The following is a 23,492-nucleotide window of genomic DNA, read 5'->3' as shown; positions in this document are numbered from 1 at the left end:
CTTCTCAGTTAGTTATGCCGATTAAACCGTTGACGTACCGTAACCCGGAAATCTTCCACAACCCTCTAATCATCAGTTGATTCATATGAACTATAACCCTTAAAATATAGCTTGATTAGAATGACATTTGTCAGAAAAAGTGACGACATAACTTTGTAGTAACGTCAAAGGAGTTATTTATATTGACACACGAAAAATCATTCGATTATTCATCATCATCATCATAATCATTCCGTTTCCGCACCTAATGGTACATAGGGCACTGCATTGGTAGACCAATCGCAGCGTATCTTGATCATTTTTGTTACATAAAAGTAAGATGATTAGTCTTACGGTTCAGATGCGAGTCCAGGGACTATGAAATACTTAAGCGTAAAAACACTTTTTTTAATAAATATTTCATGTAAACCAATCGGGAATCGAAACCAAGACTAATAACATTCGATTATTACAAACGATTTAAGATACACAACACTAGTTGCATTGAAATACATTGAAAAAATATCTTAGATTTATCTTGGAATTCAAGTTTATTATATTGTGTAATAAAATAACTTTGTAAATAATTCAAATACCATTGAAATGTGAATCAGATTCAGAGCTGAAAAGGTTTATATATATTTCCTCTATGCGGAAAACAAAGACGTAGTTTATCAAATCAAGTGGCTAATCGTGTGTCACAATTATTGACTAATTATAGACGCCATTAGAGTGGTACGTAGGCAAATAGGATTTATTTATTTATTTATTCATTCAAAATTACAAAATTAAAAATATTTATGAACTTATTAAGGCTTTTTAGGCTATGCCCGTGTCAAGCCACAATAAATAACAAAAAAATACATAGTAAAATTAAATAGATCAAATTATTATGACATAAAATAACAATCTATAAAAAAAAGTAAATATAATAAATAATCAAATTCCAAAGCATACAATGCAAAAAAGATAATCAGAAATAATTTTTAAAATATAAAATTATACAAATTAAGAATCACAGATAATCAAATATACAAAATAGTGGTATCAATAAAATCAACAAAATAATAGTAAAATATAGTAGTATTGAAAAAAACAAAATAAGAGTATCATTTAAATCAGCAGAAAAAGAATATATACATAAAAGCATACTTGAAATGATAATTGAGATATGTATTCAAGAAACTCACTCAGTAAGAAATAGGGGCAATAAATCATATGCCAAATAATAGTACGTACTAAATTAAATTCAACAACATTAAACAACGCACGCCGATTATTCCTACTCTTGACATGTCCATCTTCAAGTATTTTTTTTTTTTTTTTTTAATTTAAAAAATAAGTTTAAAAAGGAAATAATGGAATATTTGGGAATGGCTTTAATCAATCATCAATAATTTAATTCAAAGATGATAATATTTCAAATCTAACTGCTGAAAACATAAAAAACATCGAGTATCGCTAACGACTCGGGCGAAACGTGCACCCGCGCCAACTTCCCGAGAGCTACTAATACTAGTACTGCTAGTAGGCTAGTACTGGACTACGAGACTGTTTCTTCATACGCAACTCTGCGAAAAATTGGTATATTGTTCAACAACAACAACAACAAACCATCACGCCGTTTCCCCGTAGGGGTAGGCAGAGAGGATAGAACGCCATAACACTCTATCTTGGCATACAGACCTCGCTTCCTCTACATACATACATCTTCTCATGCACGCACGCCGATTATTCCTACTTTTGACATGTCCATCTTCAAGTATTTGATGGACTTTATCGTGCCATGTCTTTCTCGGTCTTCCTCGTTTTCTGCATCCATCAACATTTGCATCGTAGATCCTTTTAGCCGTTCTTCCGCTGTCCATTCGCTCTACATGTCCAAACCAACGCGGCACCCCTTTCTTGATTCTGTCAATAATGCATGTCTCAGCCTTACACACTTCACGGATCTCGACATTTGTGCACCTATCATACATCGTTTTACCACACATTCGCCTGAGGGATCGCATTTCGACAGCATTCAACTTGCTTTCGTCAACCTACTTTCATCTTTCATATATTTTTAGTATAATTTATCCCCGATTTCCGATAAAATGCTTTTTTGTGCCTAATAAGTACTTATAATTTAATAACAAATTATTTCAGTCGATACGTAAATGTGTAATGGAGGATAACTGAAAATCTAAATCCAAAATTTATTAAATTTATAAAGATATTATAGTTATTAGACGTAATGTGTACTAGCCACACATCACCGAGAGGGAGGGTTAATTGCAATGTTTTTAATTTTTTTAAAGTTTTATTTATTTTAACAATTAAAAAACATACATAATTGTATTTTTGTTCCCGCAAAGCCGAATCTTGTCTGCGGGTTACATTTTTTTTATTTTTATAATTATAACACAAATATAAGGTAAAAAAAAGTAATATGTTAATTTCTCTAAAATTTTATTGTGCACGCGGAAATATTGATCGACACAACAGAGTAGATAAGTAAAGGGTCATTTAATAAGAGTAATTGAATTAATGAACTTTGAACTTAAAATATAAAAAAAAAAATATTTTACATAAAACGGATATTTTTATATCATGTTAAATAATATTTGATGTTTTAAAGATAATGTCGGTCAAATGTTCACGATAGAGTTGTTAAATCCGAGTCCAATTTTCATTAGTTCTCTCATTAGATGAGCAAAGTAGGGTGAACAAATTTACTACCCTGGCAACACTAACGAAATGTTCATTTTGTTTCTTCGACAATCTGACAGATGAAAAAATAATTCCATTAAAAGTAATGCATTTGTTAGATACACATTCATTTGCTAATTACACATGAAATGTGATTGTATCCTGTTTCTTTAAGATCCTAGCAGTATTTCTGCACTTTAAAAGGATACAACACGGCATAGTTGAATTCAAATCAGGAGTTGCGTACTAAGCGACGTCTACAAAGAAACTAATGGGTCAAAACGTAAACCTACTTTAGTAGTTTATTTATGAGTAGTTTAGTCGCCTTCTGTGTGATGAGCGTATGCGATTTCTGGACTATTCTTAATTCTATGGTATTTAGGTTTTTTCCTCACGATTTTCAACAGGTATTAAATTGTACAGTTTTGGTACTCCACTCCCCATTGTTCTATCTCCATAGTAGTTCTTCTATCGTGGCACCGTCAGCTGCTGAGCCGATACTCGTCGGGTCACGATATGGTGGGTTACTTTGGATTTAAAACTGCAATCGAAGAGATGATCTGTCACTATCTTATACTGACACTGTTTGTTAATTGGCAAAACGTTAACATAGTCAAATAATATTTTATTATTGTCTTTTGCCTCGATCTTTATTTTTACAGGTATGATAGTTTTTCAAATTTGTACTTGTAGGTTCAAGACTCTGAGGTCAGTCTTCAGGTCTTCAAGGTCTGTCGGTAAAGATTTGAAACTTTGGCCCCATATTCTTTATCCATTTTGAATGATTGGGCCAACTAAACCCGAGTAAACTAGTCTCAGCACTGGGTATGTAAGTATGGTTTTAAATGGTACATGTTAAGCAGGCAAACTCTGAAAAGAATTAAATGGTCATAAGCTATAGACTTCCATATTACCATCTCAAAAATTGTTTCCTCTCTGTTGCAAAAAGTATTTTATTAGATTTGCAAGACGTTTCTCTTCCTTAATCTCTCCTCCTTTCCTTTTTCCTCTTTCCGCTTTTTTCCTTTTCCCCATTGAGTAATAGTTTTGATTTAAGGTAATTTATAAACAAATAAGTTTATTTCTATTTATATACATTTTTAACTTTTTAATATTTTTTCTTCTATTGAATATGTTCTGTAACTTGAATTATAAAAATAAAACTTTTATTTTATTGGTTGGTTGGAAGAAATTGCCATTTGGCAATAAGCCCGCCAATGTACAAATAACATTATGTACAAAAAGTTAAATAAATAAATAAATCAACACAAAATAAAAAAAACAAAACATTATCCTTGAATCGGTAAAGGAACCAGGAATTCACGTATTGAATCATCCCGCGTTCCAGGAAAATGGGCATTGTTAAAACAGGATATAAAAGGACGTGGTGATGTCATCTGCATATCTCTAAGGACGTCTCGGTGTACCTTAAATAGTAATTTATCCAATAGGGATGGAGAATACCTTAAATAAGGGAATATGGAAGTCAATGCATTTACAGGGCTTATGACCTGTCATTGGCTAGGTATTCTCCATCCCTGTTGCAATTTGTTCATCTTAATGATCCCTGAGGGGAAGAAATCCATTCTTTTGTCTACGAACATTTGGACAAATTCAAATATTGTAAAGTAATTTATCCATTTGTCGTTTGACAATTTTCTCAAAACAAACTTACACGAAGCAATACTTTAGGAATAGTGGCTTCGGGCAAGTGAGTATTTTTAACCTAAATTTGTTGAAACAGAGAGAGAAACATTTTTGAGGACGAGATTTAATTTAGTTTTTTTTTTGCACCACAACAGGCCAGGAGGCCCAATTACAGTGGTGAATTACATCACAAAACACCCAGGCTTAAAAAAAAATTAAAAATTTGTAAAAATCACATTGAATTTTGGTGTTTTCACACATTTCAAAAATCACATTTTCACGGAAGGTTCCGGGAATCCAACCCGGAACCTTCCGTGAGTGAGTCAAACGTCTTGACCACTGCACCCGTATGCAAGTCTAGGCATTTACAGGGCTTATTACCTGTCGTTGGCTGGTTTGTGGCCACTTTACACTAGTTGTAACATTCGCCATCACCAACTGGTAAAAAAAGAAATACAAAATTGGAAAATTGTTTTCAGGCGTTGCCTAGTAGGTGGACTGCTTCAGCCGGATGAATCTCACCCAGTGTCAGAAAATTATAAATCCCTGATGACTGATTTAAATTTACCATTACTGTCGAAGCATGAAACGCCTACATATGAATTAACTCAGGCTCTCTCGGGACATGGATGCATGAGGGAATATCTGCATCGCTTTGGGCTGCGAGACGATAGTTGCTGTCCATGTGATGGCATCACTGAGCAGACTGTGGAACATCTTCTTGTATACTGTCCAATGTTTGATAGGCCGAGGTGGGAGCTTGAATGCAAAATAATCACTCGGATTGCTGCGACTAATAACCTAGCTGAACTCCTGAACTGTAATAATACACGAAGAGAGACTGTTCGATTCATTACAGGGACGATCAAGCAGGCTAAGTTATTCAATGGTGGTATCTAGCTCCTTTTGTTTTTTGTGTATAACTTTTACGATTTTTTATTATTTGTTAATGTAATATTTCTAGAATTAATTTGTTTATTCTTATTCTGCTTTATTTTTATTATTGTAAGTCTACGGTGAAAAATGTTGAAGTCAACGGAATATAATTTAAAGATAAATATATTCGATAAAACCTTGCACATAACAAAAGCAAGGTACAAATAATTTGTAACTACAAAAAAAAAAAAACCATTACTGTCAAGCGGGACAGTAAATAACCTCTTGTTTATTTATATATTAATAAATAAATAAATAGATTGCCCAGAACTGTTAAACTTAATAAACTTTCGTATTCCACATAGACCAACAAGACTTTATTTTTTTTGTTTTAGTCATTATCATGGTACTAATTATTCATTGAATTCGCCAATTATTCGCATAGAGCGACTTGCAAATCAATGAAGTAAAGATTTAGATTTATTTTATACCACGCCGCTGATGATCAAGTTCTGCGTTTTGGAAAAAAAATAACGATTAAAAAATCAAATAATGATTGGTTCTTTACGTTTGTTTTAACTCTTCACTCTTGTGTGTATAATTATTTTTCAAATTAATTATTGTTTAGTATTAATATTTATATAAACCATGAAGTAAAATTTGAAACTTTCCTTTTAAAGCACTTTCTTTTTAAATTTATTTCAACAGAGGGGAAACATTTTTGAGAAGGGAATATGGAAGTCTAGGCATTTACAGGGCTTATGACCTGTCATTAGCTGGTTTAAGTAGCCACTTTACACACTGTGTAACATTCACCATTCTGCCCATGTTTGAACATCCATATTTCCTCAACTCTGCCATCTGTTGACTTTTGCGAAGTGTGTAAAGTGGCCACTTAAACCAGCCAATGACAGGTCATAAGCCCTGTAAATGCCTAGACTTCCATATTTACTTCTCAAAAATGTTTTCCCTTTCTGTTAAAATAAATTTAAATATGAATAATTCCCTAGGGAGAAAATCCAGCCAGTCAATCTCACCCACGTGATAAAGGTTTCAGCTCTTTAACTTCACAAAAGTCAACAGATGGAAGAATTGAGAAATATGGATGTTTAAGCATGGCCAGAATGGTGAATGTTACACAGTGTGTAAAGTGGCCACTTTAACCAGCCAATGAGAGGTCATAAGCCCTGTAAATGCCTAGACTTCAATATTTACTTCTCAAAAAAAAATTCCCTCTGTTGAAATAAATTTAAATATGAATAACTCCCTAGGGAGAAAATCCAGCCAGTCTGCAAGCATTTGGACATACTCAAACATTGGTGAATCACTATCTTTTTCTTTTTTTCTCTTTCTTTTTCTTCATCTCTTTCTCTTTTTTAAAACTATTTTTTTTTATTTATATTTTATTTATGTAGATAAATATTTATATTTGTTACAGATGTAATATTTATTTTTTTATATTTAAATACTGTTAACCATTGTACATTTTTCTTGATTTTTTTGTTTTTTTTTAATATTATTTTTTGTTGTATTTTTTTCGCTGGTTTATTGTAATTATGTAAAAGGTTCATGGAACCGTAAATAAATAAATAAAAAATAAGGTTCGTTGGCTAGGAAAAGGAAACAGTTTAAAACGAAAAGATATTTGGCTCTCAAAAGAAATCTTAATAGTCGTAACGCTGATCTTTGACTCTTTGGACTAATAAGTTTGCCAACCACTGCCCTAGGGAGCTGAATCGCCTACAAAAATTTGGCCAAACTCAAAACATTGTTTGTAAAGGAATTACAAAAATATAAATATGAAAGATCTTCAACTTCTTTACTATACTTATGTGCGAAGTCAACTCGAATTCGCTTCATTAGTATGGTCCCCTCAATATAATGTATATATTAATCAAATTGAAAACATTCAAAAGAAATTTATAAGGAGTCTGGAATATCGTTTTGGTAACATTGAAAATGATTACAGCGCATCTTTGATCAATTTTAATATAGAATCACTACAAAAAAGGCGCCTTAGATATGATTTAATTTTTCTTTTCAAAATTCTCAATAACATAGTTGATTCGCCGTATCTTTTACAAAATATTGGTTTCCGTTGTCCTCTTCGCTATACTAGATTAAATTCCCTTTTTTATGTACCAACTTGTAAAAACAATTATACCTCGAATTCATTCATTAGACGCACCTGTAGAAATTATAACGGACTCAGTATTGATGTAGACATTTTTAACTGCACGTTGCATTTGTACAGAAAATTTCTTCATGGGGTCGATTATTTGGGATAGTTGCTGAATGTACATCTTGAGTGGTTTATGCTATGCATATGTGCCGCATGTAATGTATATGTTTGTGTATGTTTTATATGTGCGTTCATGTGTGTGCGTGGATGGCTCGGAGTGTACATTCGGTATTTTTATTTATTTTAATTTATTACCTCCATGGAAAATGCAAATGTCAACAATTATCTTTTTTTCACTTAAAATTCTTATTTATTTTTTATTTTTTGTCACATTTAATGTTTATATCTTTTTAATTTATGAAAACTTAATTGGTCTTTTTATGTTAAAAAATTGTTGTTTTTAATACTGATTTTGTATGACTGTATGTTTTCTAAATAAAATAAAATAAAAAAAATAAAATAAAAATCTTATAATATGTAGAACTGACGAGAACCTTAAGTCACGAGCCTAAGACGCACCCGAGTACAGCCGAACGTAATCCGACACGTCCCGACCGTAGGTTTCGTCTGAGCCGAAGTTTCGACCAAGTTTCTTCCGAAACCAAAACCGCGGCCGAAACTTGTTTTATTGCCCGAAACTGGCCGGAACCGAAACTTCGGTCGGTCACTGGTGATTAAGTCTTGTGTTGCAGTTAAGATGCACCGATCAGACGCACGTGTTTGTATACGCGGTGGCACACAATCTACCACGTTTTTGTAGCATAAAACCACTTACCGACTTTTTACTATCATGGATAAATTATATAGCGCCATTTTTGTAATATAAAAGCTTAACGGCGCTTTACAAAGTGATTCTGTAGGTTTCGTCTGAGCCGAAGTTTCGACCAAGTTTCTTCCGAAACCAAAACCGCGGCCGAAACTTGTTTTATTGCCCGAAACTGGCCGGAACCGAAACTTCGGTCGGTCACTGGTGATTAAGTCTTGTGTTGCAGTTAAGATGCACCACTCAGCCGCACGTGTTTGTATACGCGGTGGCACACAATCTACCACGTTTTTGTGGCATAAAACCACTTACCGACTTTTTACTATCATGGATAAATTATATAGCGCCATTTTTGTAATATAAAAGCTTAAAGGCGCTTTACAAAGTGATTCTGTAGATAAATAAATTTAATTGAGGCTTTTAAATTTGTAATTTTATTCAAACGATTTATTTTGTTATCACATGCTACGGATTTATTCAAATGATTTAGAGAACAAGTAGGTTTTCAGTTTAAAATTAAGTCAACCGATTTCGAGACGTACCCGCCTCTTCGTCAGGACACTAACATGGAAATATTAAAATACACTATCACCTTTACCATCAACGTAGTAAACATAATATTTACACGCAAAAATACATAAATTACATATATTTACATTGAATTTTCATTACAAAAATACACTTTAAAAAGTGCACCTTAAGCTATACAGTATTTTTTTTTAAATGCCCACAAAGACTTCAGCGTCTGAGCTTTTTTTTAAAGATTTATAAGTTTTTCGTATATAAATATGGTGTGACATAACCATGAAAAGAAAAACAAGATTAACATAATATGCTGTTTTTACAAAAAAAAGGATTTATTTTATTATATATTATTTTTTAAATATGTTTTTTGCACCTTCCATGCTAATCCAAGACCTCAAACCTACTTTAAACTGTACCAGTGATTTAATGTTTCGTAATTCCTTAGGTAGGAGATTGAAGGATCTCGGACCAACGTGTAAGGAGTGTCTCTGTGCGAACTTAGTTCTGCATCCTGGAACTGACAGTACACCATCGGATCTATTGCTAATCCGATTTAAATTATTGCTAAATAATTCCCTATTAATGTGAACATATTTCAGGCACTGAAATAAATATAATTTTCTATAACTAGGGAGTCCCACTCTCTGCGCATAATTTATTACTAGGAAAAAATATTATATTATGGCCTTTACTTGCCTTGTGAAATAAACTGTTTTATTGTAACGTCTTTCAGTTATGTGTGACAGTGTAATATGTATGACAACTCCCACGCCGGATGTGTGCAGTGCGTAGTATGAAGCGAGGCACCGCACATGAATAAAGAACATGTACATTATGAGCACTACGAGTATATAACAATATGTGCTCAGCATCATGGAGATGTTTTTTTGTTTGTTCAAAATATGCCCACTCCATTTCCCTCGGATGTAACGAGCATATTGTGTCAGCGCCCGAGTGCCCGACCCGTATGTCTTCAGCAAGTGGGAAGCAGGGGCGAATCGTCCAAATAAGCGACTATGCACAGCTTACTATTATATTTTTTTTTATTTTTATTTATTTACTTAAGTTAGTTAATATTACATTGTATATTAACTAATATATTTACAATTATAACAAATACTTATTAAATATTTTTTACATAACTACATTATTACAATAAACATAACATATTTTTTTTAAATCCGTAAGTTTTCTTTCATTCTTCATACTTTCAGGCATCTCATCATACAGTTTTAACCCTTTATACATTAAGCTATTTTGTGATTTTGTTTTTTTCTTAAGTGGTAGTCTTATCCTATTTCTATTTCTTGTCCTATATTTATGTACATTTCTATTTAATATAATTTCACTTATAAAATACTTTGGCATGAGATTATTAAACACTTTATTTATAAATACAAATACATTATACAATAGTCTTTTCTTTATTCCTATCCAGTTCAATTGTTTTCTCATTTTTTCAACACTATTATATTTGCTTTTTTTCAGTATAATTCTCATTGCTCTATTTTGTAGTATTTCAAACTTGTTTATGTCTCCCTCGTTAGCTAAATGTAATATAGTAGAGCAATAGTCCCAATGAGGGGCAATTATTGTTTTGTATATAAGTTCTGCACTCTTTTTATTTATTTTTTTTCGAATTCTTCCTAGGAAAAAAATCTTTTTTGAAATTTTCTTATGTATATATTCAAAGTGTGATGTTAAATTTAATCTGGAGTCAAGAATAATTCCTAAGTATTTCATTTCATCAACCCTTTCAATAATTTTACCATCAATATTTACATTCATTGTTATGCCATGTGCTTTATTACCTATTTCCATATATTTTGTTTTACTAACATTTAATTTCAATTTATTTATCTTTAGCCATGACGATATGTTCTGATATTTTACTTTCGATAATATTTTATAATCAACAGAAGCACAACTGACTTCAAAAATATCAATACCCTTAAAACTGTCTTCTGTTCCCTAGTTCGCCCGCACCTAGAGTATTCCTCTGTTATCTGGTCTCCATATTATGATATTCACGTCTCAAATATTAAAACAGTTCAACATCCATTTTTAAGAAAGATAGGCTTGAGGTTGGGCTTATCCAGGGACCAATACACGTATAATGAGTTAGAAACTATCTTTGATATATCTTCTCTTCAAGACCGTCGAAATAAATCCGACCTTCTAGTTCTATTTAAAATTCTCAACTCACTCTTTGATGCGCCTGAACTACTGAGCTCAATAAAATTAAATATCACAACTAGAAACCTCAGACAAAACTTACTCTTTCATACCGATAACCATAGAACTAACTGTGGTTTTCATTCCCCTATGCCCAGAATTCTTAGGTCTGCCAACAAACATACCAGTCTTGATTTCTTTGATAACAAGTTGTCTTCTTTCAAACGACCACTGAATCAAATTCAATTATAAACACCTCTCCCACCAAGTCTACTATATACCATTGAGTCTTTCTTTTTACTTTTTTTATAATAATTTTCTATGTATAAATATGTCCTTGAAAATGCCCATTGGGCGTATATATAAATAAATAAACAATAACAAAAAAAAACAAATAGGGGCTAGATGACTGTTACTGTCCATGCGCTCTGTAGCTGCAAGACGCGCTATAATCTAGCTTCTATATATCATAATAACTTTTTAGCATAAACACTTAACAAATTTACTATTATGCTCAGTGTTTATTTTTGTAAAATTATTGATAATTTTAAGTCGCTAGAATTTCTTTCGTCCATGCACTTTGTAGCTGCAAGACGATTAGTAATCTAGATTCAACAGGTAAATGTTTATAAACTATCTAATATCTAAATTTAGTAAATGGGGTCGAGAATTCCCACCGTCCATGCGTTCAGTAGCTGCAAGACTTGTAATCTAACTTCTTTTTTTATAAATTTGTTTTTATTTCGTTTTTTTAAATATCACTTAAACTTCATTGTCAAATAAAATAAAAAATAAAAATGAAAATAGGGGGCTAGATTTCTTACTGTCCATGCGCTCTGTAGCTGAAAGACGTTGCTGGGATATCTATTTATTGTACGGCGCCCTTGAGGTGATTTTCAAAAAAACGGCGCTGTATAAATTATCTAAATGTATATAACTATTTTTGTCGGCCTCGTAGCATAATGATCAGCGTGTGTTCCTATCATGCAAGAGGTCTCGAGTTCAATCCCCGACATGGTAGATATGAAATAATAATTTGAAAGGGTGTTTTTACACTAAAATATTTCATAGTCCCTGGACTGGTACTTGAAGAGTAAGACTGATCATCTTACCTTCATGTAACGAAAATGATCAAGATACGCTGCAATAAAATAATATTTATTTATTAAAAATCACCACCACCGTTTATATCTTTCTACATAAAAAAATAAAAAATCATTTATTAAGTGCGCCCAGCCCGTTCTCAGTGAACGATGAACTTACCTCAGCTTATTACTCCATATAAAAAAAGTACACTATATTTTAAATCTTTAACCCAAGCCAGATTTGTTAGTACTAAAAGGAATGGTTGACTGTACAGAGCTGCTTGGTTTAATAACAATACATGTGCCAGCCAGGATTTGTAGACGGTACCACCTGTTTCATGTACCAATAAGTAAAACGTCGTATGTTAAAAATGCTTTTTTTCGTAGGACTTTTTCAATGTACAATACAAAATTTAAAAATATAGATTACACAAACATCACTCTGTCAGATTTAAAATTTACACTAAAAATGTATTGTGTAACTTAGTAGACATTAAAATAATAAATATGTACATCTCCCCTCCCCTCCTTATCCTCTCTTCAAGCATTCTTGTCCTTATCCCGCCCAATTTACAGTAACTTAATGTTCTTAAAATAATATTTAAAAAATCTTTGATTATTGAGTACATGAAAATAACATTTTTATATGTATAAATTGTATGTATTTATTTGATATGTAATATATTTTCTTTACTAACTTTGTATACTATGTGGAAATCTGTTATTAGTTCTGAGTTTATACACTATATCTGTTTGTTTACTAAAAATATGTATGCAGAACTGTTGATTTCCCAAATAAAATAAAACAAGCTTGCAGATTACAAATATTATTTGAAGATCCTCTACATATTTCGAACATTACTTCCAAATGACTATTTTTCTTTGATAGGATACTGTCGACATAATTGGCTGGGGAGGTTGCTCGATAATTGTAACGAACCCCTAATCAAGACGCAAAAACTTATTTTTAGAGTTCTGCTTTGGTGCCCTCCGACCTACCCATCTGAACCATTATTTCAATTGTTAAAAGTTCTTGATATCCGTCAAATATATATCAAGAATGTATTGACAATTTTCTGGTCAGGCGACTATGGAAGGAGGTCCCAACAGAATGCCCGTACGATGTTTGCTCGGAGACCCTTTTAATATATAGCTCCAAGAGTGTTCAACGTCTTGGATGAACATATTAAGTTCTCCAAAACAACGTCTATATTTAAGATGAAGATCCATAATTGGATTGTATCGAGGGGGAGAGACCACTGTATGAGATTGCTTCGGGAATAAATATATAACACCGCTGCTGTCTTCATTATTATCCATATACGTATATGTGTATGTCATCACTGTCATACGTATTATTATATAACTTTTCTACATTCCATTTTTTGACTTGTATAAATTTTTATTATTTATATTTTTCTATTATCATTTTGCATATTGTTTTGATTATTTTTCATATTGTTTTGATTGCTTGAATATTGTTTTAATATGTAAATAAATATTTTTGATTTATATATCGAAGAGTCCCGACTTGACACGGAATTTTCTAACAAGTCGGGACATAAAAAACATATAATTGTGTCTATGTAAAATTGTGTATTTTGTGCATTAAATAAATAAATAAATTATGCATCACATAGGACCTGTGGCGTTCGTAGTGGCTATTTTGGCATTATTCATTTTAAAAGGAATCGGCCAGCGCTCAGTGTTGACAATTCAATCATAAAGGAAATATCTGCTAAATGTCATTGTGATATTTTTCAATAAACTTTTGTACAAATGTTGTATTAAATGGTGTAGAATAAAGTAACGTATATCGCGAAGTTAAAAATAATTGTTGTTTGAGTTGATTTTCACAGAACCGCAGAAAAAATACACATTTTTAATTTTATTACTTATACATTATGTACTTATATTTCAAATTAATGAATATTTTTTGTAAATTACCTATATAAATAATCACCGCTCGCCACTGGTAACGAGCATATTGTGTTACCGCCCGGGTGCCCGACCCGTATGTCTTCAGCAAGTGGGAAGACATTATAATATATCCATGAGGCTTTGAGTAAACTTAGAAATCTCCAGCAAAACTGAAAAATGAGTTATTGATGGCAAAATAAAGTTTACTTAAAATTCTAACTTAGCAATTTTTTGTACGCTGATAATGCAATTCATTTTAAAGAGGATAACAAATAGTCTCAAGAATGTATGCCAGGGGTGCAATTATGAATCTTCTCTATCTAGCAGTGCGAATGGTGATTTTATTTACAGGTAAGCTATAAAAAAAACATATATTTGTACCTACATAGGAGGTACATAATAATATATAATGTAAGTAATATTTACTATAAATTGATATTTTCTGTGGTTCTGTGTGATACAACTCTCATCCATGAAATCAACTCAAACGATGTAAATTCGTGATATATTATATTATATAGATATATTATCCATTAATCATCATTATAATTCATAAAAAATAAATAATAATATATAATTCATTAAAAAATAAATAATAATATATAATTCATTAAAAAATAAATAAAAAATACAACTATGAATTCAGTCGATATTAGGTATTCAATTGAAATGTCAACCGGCCGAATTGTTCTAGTAATTAAAAGTGCTAAACACGGCCGCGTGGAGCGCTATATGTCCTGCAATATGACGCATGAAAGTAATTATGGTCTTATGTCAAAAGTACCATCTCAAAGAAAAATAGTCCTTAAAAAACAATGTTTGAAATACTGTTTTCCAAATCAAGGACCTTCAAATAATTTGTGTAATCTGCAAGTTTCAATTCTAGGAGAAAAAAACCGCACTGGGGTTAAGACATTCAAAATATAGTATACTTATTTGTATGAAAAAATAAGCTGGAATAATCGGCTAGTTTCTTGGCTCACCGCAGGCGCTGGGCGCGCTTTATTAAAATTTATATTTATATTAGGATAAAAATACAAACGGTGGAAATGATTAAAAATAAATGGTAATTATTTATTTGTTTTTCGGTAAATAAAGTTACAATAAAACATTATAATGGTTAGTCATATATAATGGTAAGCTGCGCATAATCGCTTCTATACACGGTTCGCCCCTGCTATCTAGGGATATGTATTTTTTCTATGCGACTAATTTTAACGTCATATATGGCCACACTGATGATCAAGCGTCAAAAAATGAACAGTGAAACAAAGAATGATGATTTTCATTTAAAAAAATATTGCGACCTTAAGCATTACCCAAAACCATAGAATTAAGAATAGTCCAGAAACCGCATACGCGCATCTAACAGAAGGCGACTAAACTACTCTTAAAGGAGTAGTTTAACGTTTGATCATTAGTTTCTTTGGAGACGTCGCTCAGTACACAACTCCTGATTTGAATTCAACTATGCCGTGGTGTGTCGTTTTAAAGTGTAGAAATGCTGCTGGGATCAAAAAGAAATGGGATGGGATCACATTTCATGTGTAAGTAGCAAATGCATGTGTGAGTAGCAAATCCACTACTTAAAAATTTAATTATATTTCCATCTGTAAGATTGTCAAAGAAAACATAATGGAAATTTTGTTAGTGTTGCGGGGTAGTCAAATTTTTACGCTGCTTTGCTCATCTTATGAGAGAACTAATGAAAATTGGACCTCTCGGATTACACAACGCCGTGGTGGACATTTGACCGACATTCTCTTTAAAACATCAAATATCATTTAACATGATATAAAAATAACCATTTTATGTCAAATAAAATTTGTTTTATTTTTTAAGTTCAAAGTTCATTAATTAAATTTCTCTTATTAATTGGCCGTGTACTTGTCTACTCTGTTGTGTCAAACAATGGTTCCGTGTTTACAATGATTTGATTATATTTTTCGCGATCTGGCAACATTACGCGGCGACTTTACGCATGCGTATACGGGGTTTTTTGGACACAGTCCGACGTATTCAAATGATTCTACGCTCCTTCTGGACTATTCTTAATTCTATGTGACTGACATTTAGCACATTTTTGAAATCGCATTCCTACATATAGTGCACCCCTGTCGGCAGAAAAGCAAAGTTTGACATTTGCAAAAAGAATTCTACATTTGAAAATTAATTCTTTAAAGTTTTGGCATTCAATCATTAACAAGTACCTAGGTACCTAAGCAACCACCCACCCTAATTTGTCGGTGCCGTAAGGATTTAAAATGGGCCAATCAGTAACAACGAGACCTCCCTTGTGGCGGAGACGAGACAATCTACACTTTTTGCTGCACTTTTTATCGCCATAGATAAACGTATCTCTCTTGTGTAGGTAATTTCTTATCAACGAGGTGACTGGGTAAACATTAAACACAATATAACCATATTTATGTTCTGATATTTAGCTCTGTCAACAGACATATCTCATTTTCTAGGAATTGCCGCAAAATGCTTTCTACTCGTATAGGCAGGCGACTGGCAACATGCTACTATAGAGAAATATCACCATCATCATCAGTGGCGCTACAGCCCGTTGTGGGCCCTGGCCTACTCCAGAATTTGCCTCCATTCGTCCCTGCACCCCGCGGCTCTTCTCCAGTTCGTCAGGCCAATCGCTCTAATGTCACTTTCCACATTATCCAGCCATCTTATTTTGGTCTACCTCTGCTTCGTCTGCCTTCCGGAGTGGTATAAAGAATCTTTTTTGGGGTACGGTTATCATTCATTCTGTGCACATGGCCCGACCATTGTAATCTTCTTATTTTGATGAATTGTGCAATGTTGGGTTCGCCATACAGTGCCTCTAATTCGTGATTAAACCGTCACCTCCACACTCCGTTTTGGTTTGATCAGCACCAAATATCTTCTTTAATATTTTTCTTTCGAATACTAATACCATATTTTCATATCTTTTGGTCATAACCCAGCATTCGGCACCATATGCAATGACCGGTCTGAGGAGAGTTTTGTAAATAATGGTCTTAGTTTTTCTAGTGAGCAATTTGGATCCCAGATGTTTAAACGAGCCATAATAACATATGTCTGCTGCCGTTAGCCGTGCTCTAATCTCGGTACTATAATTGTTATCATTAGTCATTTCAGTACCTAAATATTTAAAGGAATTGACAATGTCTATGTGGTGTAACCCAACAGCCGTGTAGCCGTCGAGTCAAAAACACTCGTCCAGGTTTCTGGGTCTATTTTGCATTCAGAATAGAGAAATATCACTTTTTACAATTTTGTCTATGAAATACTGTCGGGAAAAAATGTTTTTTTGTACTTATTAGTAGCATAAAAAATATTTTTCAATTCCCGCGAAAACGGTTCATTGCATTGGCCACGATAGTGGCGTGCCCCTAATGCGTCACGATTCGGTTAAATTTTGAACTTTGTTTGTGACCGTTTAAATTTAAGTAGAACATCGTCACGAATCTTGACGTCACAATGAGGAACTACAGCCCTACGGGAAATTGGATACAAAAAATGTTTTCTTGCGCGCGATAAAAATTAGATCATTAAATTGTACTGCAAAGTTTCTTGGAAATGTACGAAAACATAATAAAAAATATTTTTACAAAAACGCACTTTTTTTAATGACGTCACAGGTTCATATGAATCAACCTATGATACGAGAGCTGTGGAAGATTTCCGGTCTGCTTACCGTTTCTGGACCAATGGCAAGAACTGAATGAGAATAGGCGGAAATGAACCTCTGACGTCACACGCGGAGTTATTTCAGAAATACAAAACTTTAAAAATTGTAGCGTTGATAATACGATATATAAAAATTGAAAAAAAAAAATGGCTTAGACTATATACAAATAAAAAAAAATTAGAAAAGCACTGAACTTCCTTATTATCAAAGTCAAACATGTCGCGTTTTCGAGGAGACATATTTTTTAACAATTTTATTTTAAAATGTATGTATGAAAACGTTTCTCTACAATATCCATATTGATTTTGAAAGTACAATTAATTTTGCTTGATCCATTCCACATTTTTTTATCGGGATTCGTAGCATGTGATATTTCCCTATTCTGAATGCGAAATAGGCCCGTAAACCTGGACGAGTGTTTTTGCTCAACTATCAACGTGCTTAAAAACATGCTAAGCATTTGTAATCTCTAAGTCAACGCTCGTGTCAGTTTGTTTTTTGTTTTCCTCGTAAATGAATACAGTTCACTGGCGAAAATCGGCGTTTACTATAAAAAATAATACAATATATTGCGTTTGCAAAATAGTAAGGAGTATCTAATACAAAAAGGGGAAAATTAAATTACGAACAATTTCTATGGCGACTGCTTTTCTTGACATTTGGCTTGCCAACCGCCGGCTAAATGCCATAAATAGCATGATAAATAATAAATAAATAAATAAAAATAGCAGTTTTGGAATATTTTCCATATTTACACCGGTGAAATTCAAAAATGTGATTGCGCAGCAGGATTACACGTCGCGAAACGTAAATATTTTGACATTTAATATCAGGTGTTCACGGATGTTCCATTGTGATCGCGAATACGATAAACAACCATGGTGAGAAATTGTTATCACGTCGCGTATTAGCATGTTAATAGTTATTTGTGATTGAGCTATATAAATCCCACAATCCCACAATCTCACAGTCACAGTGAAAGGATTGTTAGTAGGTGGAGGTACTACGTTTGACAATTTCAACACCGAGGGTTAGCAACACTACTTCTCTTTGATAGGAAAGTACGCCATCCGTATCTGAAGAAAGCCCTCAATATAATTTGCCAAACTCTCAGTAAAAGTAGTACAGTTGAATTCAATTAAAATCGCGATATATCAAATTGAAAGTAAAAAAGTATAATTCAACATATTACAACAGAGATGAAGAACAATTAAGAGAAGGTAATATAGAAGTCTAGGCATCTACAGGGCTTATGACCTTTAAACCTTTATTTATGCGGGCGAGATTCATCTAATTGAATTATTTCACCTACATACTAGGTAACGCCTGAAAAATTTATTTTTTCAATTTCTATACTTCTTCATGGACCAGGTGGATTTATCAACAATATTTTGAGTCTGTCCAAATTTTTGTAGACAAGTACTAGAGGTTTCAGCTCTTTTACTTCACAAACATAAACAGATGAAAGAATTGAAGGAATATATATGTTCAAATATGGGCAAAATGGTGAATGTTACACAGTGTGTAAAGTGGCCACTTAAACCAGCCACTGACAGGTCATAAGCCCTGTAGATGCCTAGACTTCTATATTACATTATCTTAAATGTTCTTCATCTCTGTTGTAATATGTTAATAGTAATTTATCCATTTGTCGTTTGACAATTTTCTCAAAACAAACTTACACGAAGATAAAGAACATTTAAGAGAAAAGATTTAGACAAACAAAAACATTGGACAGAACAAAAAAAAATTTGGACAAACTCAAAATATTGTTGATAAATTACCTGGTCCATGAAGAAGTATAGAAATGGAAAAAATAACATTTTCAGGCGTTGCCTAGTATGCAGGTGAAATAATTCAATTAGATGAATCTCACCCGCATAAATAAAGGTTTCAGCTCTTTAACTTCACAAACATCAACAGATGAAAGAATTGAAGGAATATAGATGTTCAAATATAGGCAGAATGGTGAATGTTACACAGTGTGTAAAGTGGCCAATATGGTAATATGTTAATATAAACAGCTCCCCAGGGAGTTGAATCCAGTCCTTGTCTACAAAAATTTGGACAAACTCAAAATATTGTTGTTAAAGAATAATTCGTTTATTGACAAACCAACATGGCTTTTTTGTATAAGTGACACCGCTATGAAGACCCATGGTCTTTGAAACGGTTTCGGGTTCGTAGAGAAAGTATTTTCACTGCGTCTCATCTCATAATATTTTGTCAATAATAAGAAAATATTCGTACGAGAATCTTATTAGAATCGTTTTAAGTTGTGCGTCGAATTATAATCGTTAAACGAACGAAATAATTAAACCATTACACCATTTCTGCGTAAGGGTAAGCGGAGAGAATAAAACGCCACACCACTCAGTATTAAATAGACATTATTTATTTACAATATTTTGAGTTTGTCCAAATTTTTGTAGACAAGGACTGAATTCAACTCCCCGGGAAGCTGTTTATATTAACATATTATAACAGAGATGAAGAACATTTAAGAAAAGGTAATATGGAAGTCTAGGCATCTACAGGGCTTATGACCTGTCAATGGCTGGTTTAAGTGGCCACTTTACACACTGTAACATTCACCATTCTGCCTATATTTGAACATCAATATTCCTTCAATTCTTTCATCTGTTGATGTTTGTGAAGTTAAAGAGCTGAAACCTTTATTTATGCGTGTGAGATTCATCTAATTGAATTATTTCACCAGCCATTGACAGGTTATAAGCCCTGTAGATGCCTAGACTTCTATATTACCTTTTCTTAAATGTTCTTCATCTCTGTTGCGATATGTTAATTCATTATTTATTTTATCAATCAAACCAAAAAACAAAAACAAACCATTACGCCGTTTCCCCGTAAGGATAGGCAGAGGATAGAACGCCACATCACTCTGTCTTTGCATACAGATCTCGCTTCCTCTACATTCATACATCTTCTCATGCATGCGCGCCGATTATTCCGACTTTTGACATGTCCATCTAAAAGCATTTGTCGAATTTGGTCATGTCAAGTCTTTCTCGGTCTTATTTTTTTATTTATTTATCGACATAAACGGCAAATCTGCCTTTTACAAACATTTATAATACTAACTTATTAGGCTTAATTTTTTTTTTTTAAACATAAGTTTCCTTTTACCCAAGATTTATAAAAAAATAAATTATACAAGATATATTAAAAAAATTGACCTAAAAGTTATACAGCATATTCAGTAGAAAGTTTAAATAATAAAACATTCTACAGTAATACAACAAGAAAATCATAAGTACTGCTTCATACAGCTGGGCAAAGTGAACAAAAAATTGCGTATATTATGAAATGCATTAATTAATAAATATAATTGCCATTCACCATCTTTGAAAAAGTTCAAAAGGTTTGTTCTATAGGAACAATACCCTACACTAAATATATCCGATACGTGGGAATAACTATTGCCGAGTATTTTTACTATAGTCCTTAAAATATAGCTCGATTAGAATGACAATTGTCAGCAAAAGTGAGGACAAGTTATGTTGTGTTATGACAAGTTATGTCCTCACTTTTGCTGACAACTGTCATCGAATCAGGACTATAGTAAAAATAATTAGTTTGTCCTAATTGACGAGAAAGTTCATTCGCACAAAAGCGCGCACATAAATATGTATTATTTTACAGCGTTGCATATTTCGCGATGTAAGTTGATCGTGGCGAGCGATGGTTGTATGGCCAAGTTTCCTTCCGAGGAGATAACAATTTGAAACCAGTTTCTAAACTAAACACGACCGAACGACTCGCCTAAAACGTCAAATAAGTAGGAATACAAAACAAAAACATTGCCGATGTGGGTGGAAGGCGCAGCGAATATACGACGCGAAAAAACAATGTACGTTCAAAAGATCGCGTTGTTAATTTGATTATATTGCACTGGGACCGTGGCACCAAGCGTGAGCGATGAATATTTAAACGCAATAAGAAAATAACAAGACGTACCGAAGAAATCTTCCCATGTCAACGAATGATCCGAGTCAGCATTTGCGGCCCCATCCATTGCGCAAGTAAATCAATTTATTCCCCGATGCTCACAGCCAAAACTCACCACACTGTTAATCATTACCATTGTTTACTGAGTAAATAAACCGCATCACGCACTGGTGACTTGTTTTCAAGTTTCAAACGCGTCGCGGGCCGCGTAAAAAGTTTTGGTCGAACTACGCATGGCGGCGCGACGTCAGCGCACGCGCAATTCGCTAAATTAACTGATCCATTTTCCATTTATGATTCATCTGGTTTAATGATGGCATATTAGCATAAGCATTGTGTATTTACAATAGCAATAGTGATTGCTAAGATTAATTGCTATTTTCATGAAATTTGACACGGTAATTCGCAATATTTTAGCGTAGCAATAAAATTCATGATTATATCCTGATGAAAAACTAGAAAAAAATCATTGATGAATTTTTCAAAATGAAAGCCTTACTAATTAGTTAATGAAGATGTACAAAGTATGTTCAAAAGAATCCTAACCGTCCATGCTCTCTGTAGCTACAAGACGTGCTGCGATATTTATTTATTGTACAGCGCCCTTGAGGTGATTTTCACATAAATGGCGCTATATAAATAATCTAACTATATCATTAAACTACTCATAAACAACAAAATATACAAAAATAAAAATATTTTTTTTAGAAAGACAAACTTCTTCAAGAATTAAAAAAAAGGTTGGACTTCTGAAAAAAATTCACTCTCTTCAAATAAAAGAAATGGATTGCAAAAACATCGCGAAAAATCCAAAGGTAAAACGTTATCTAAAATTATGTACAAGAAAGTTACCGAAATCAGAAGAACGATAAGTTTATGCTTTTACCAGCTGAGACAAATTAAATGCATACGCAAAAATTTTGCCGGTTGATGCCACTCGTCAATTAATAAATGCGTTTTTGGTGTTTAGGGTTGATTATTGTAATGGTTTCTCCTCAGTTCTACCAATGAATAAAATTACTTGCCAACAGTCTGTATCAAATGCCGCAGCAAGGTTTATTTTTGGGATCTCTAAGTTCAGTAATATCACTCTACTACCTCGGGAATCACACTGGCTACGTTTGCCACAGAGGGTGGAATACACTCAACAAACTCGGTTGGTTTATGTAGAAGTCATTGCAGAACTCTGCTTCGAAATATCTAAAGGAACTTTGTATTCCAGATGAATTAGCTAACAGACGTCTTACGCTTAGATCAGCTACCAAACAGTGCATTAAATTCGGCGAACACGCATTTGCGGTCGTAGGGCTTATGGCATGAAACGCTACTAGCATAATTGCGAAACTGTTAAAATGGAGAGGTGTTACGGAAAAATCCTAAAACCCAATTTTTCTTGACCAAATCTCTTTGTCGGCCTCCCGGCGTAATGGTCAGCGCGTTTGCCTACCATGCAAGAGGTCTCGGGTTCGATTCCTGACATGATATGAAATATTTCTTTAAAAAGGTGTTTTTAGGCTTAAATATTTCATAGACCCTAAACTGGTACCTGAAGCAAAAGACTGATCATCTTACCTTCATCTAACAAAAATGATCAAGATACGCTGTGATTGGTGTACCAACGCAGTGCCCTATGCACCATTAGGTTTGAAAATGGAATTATGATGATGATAATGCTCTCTAAATCCTTTGAATAAATCCATAGCATGTTATGGCAAATTGATTTACTTTAATTACCAATTCAAAAATTTAAAGTTAAATTGATTTATTTTTACTATCACTTTGTAAAGCGCCTATGAAGTATTACATTTTGAAAATGGCGCTTTATAAGTTATCCATAATAATAATAATAAAGGATTTCAGAATTATTTAGCAAGTTAATGAAATATAGCATTACAATATCATTTAATACGCTAAGCTGATAATTTCGCATGCTAAGTTATTCATTGTACGAAATCAGTGTCGCCAGCTGTTCACAGATTGTCAGAA

At 33.1% G+C, this 23,492-nt stretch overlaps 1 protein-coding gene across 2 annotated transcripts in view; it reads right to left on the bottom strand.

Annotated features, from left to right (window-relative positions):
• The window catches only part of LOC148273995 (uncharacterized), a 131,059-nt gene extending 109,275 nt beyond the window's left edge, over positions 1-21,784 (bottom strand). For both annotated transcript variants that reach the window (XM_088237772.1, XM_088237774.1), the window contains exon 1: positions 21,516-21,784. In XM_088237772.1, coding sequence (XP_088093898.1) covers positions 21,516-21,573 — 58 coding nt within the window. In that variant the 5' untranslated portion in view covers positions 21,574-21,784. The remainder of the gene's footprint in view (positions 1-21,515) is intronic.
• Between the last annotated feature and the right edge of the window lie 1,708 nt (positions 21,785-23,492).

The sequence above is a fragment of the Micrasema longulum genome, unplaced genomic scaffold (assembly GCF_059751315.1).
Source record: "Micrasema longulum isolate JH-2025_06_02 unplaced genomic scaffold, ASM5975131v1 h1tg001783l, whole genome shotgun sequence".
Lineage (NCBI taxonomy): Eukaryota > Metazoa > Arthropoda > Insecta > Trichoptera > Brachycentridae > Micrasema > Micrasema longulum.
The sequence above is the reverse complement of the archived record's forward strand: the minus strand, read 5'-3'. Positions and strand labels throughout refer to the sequence as shown.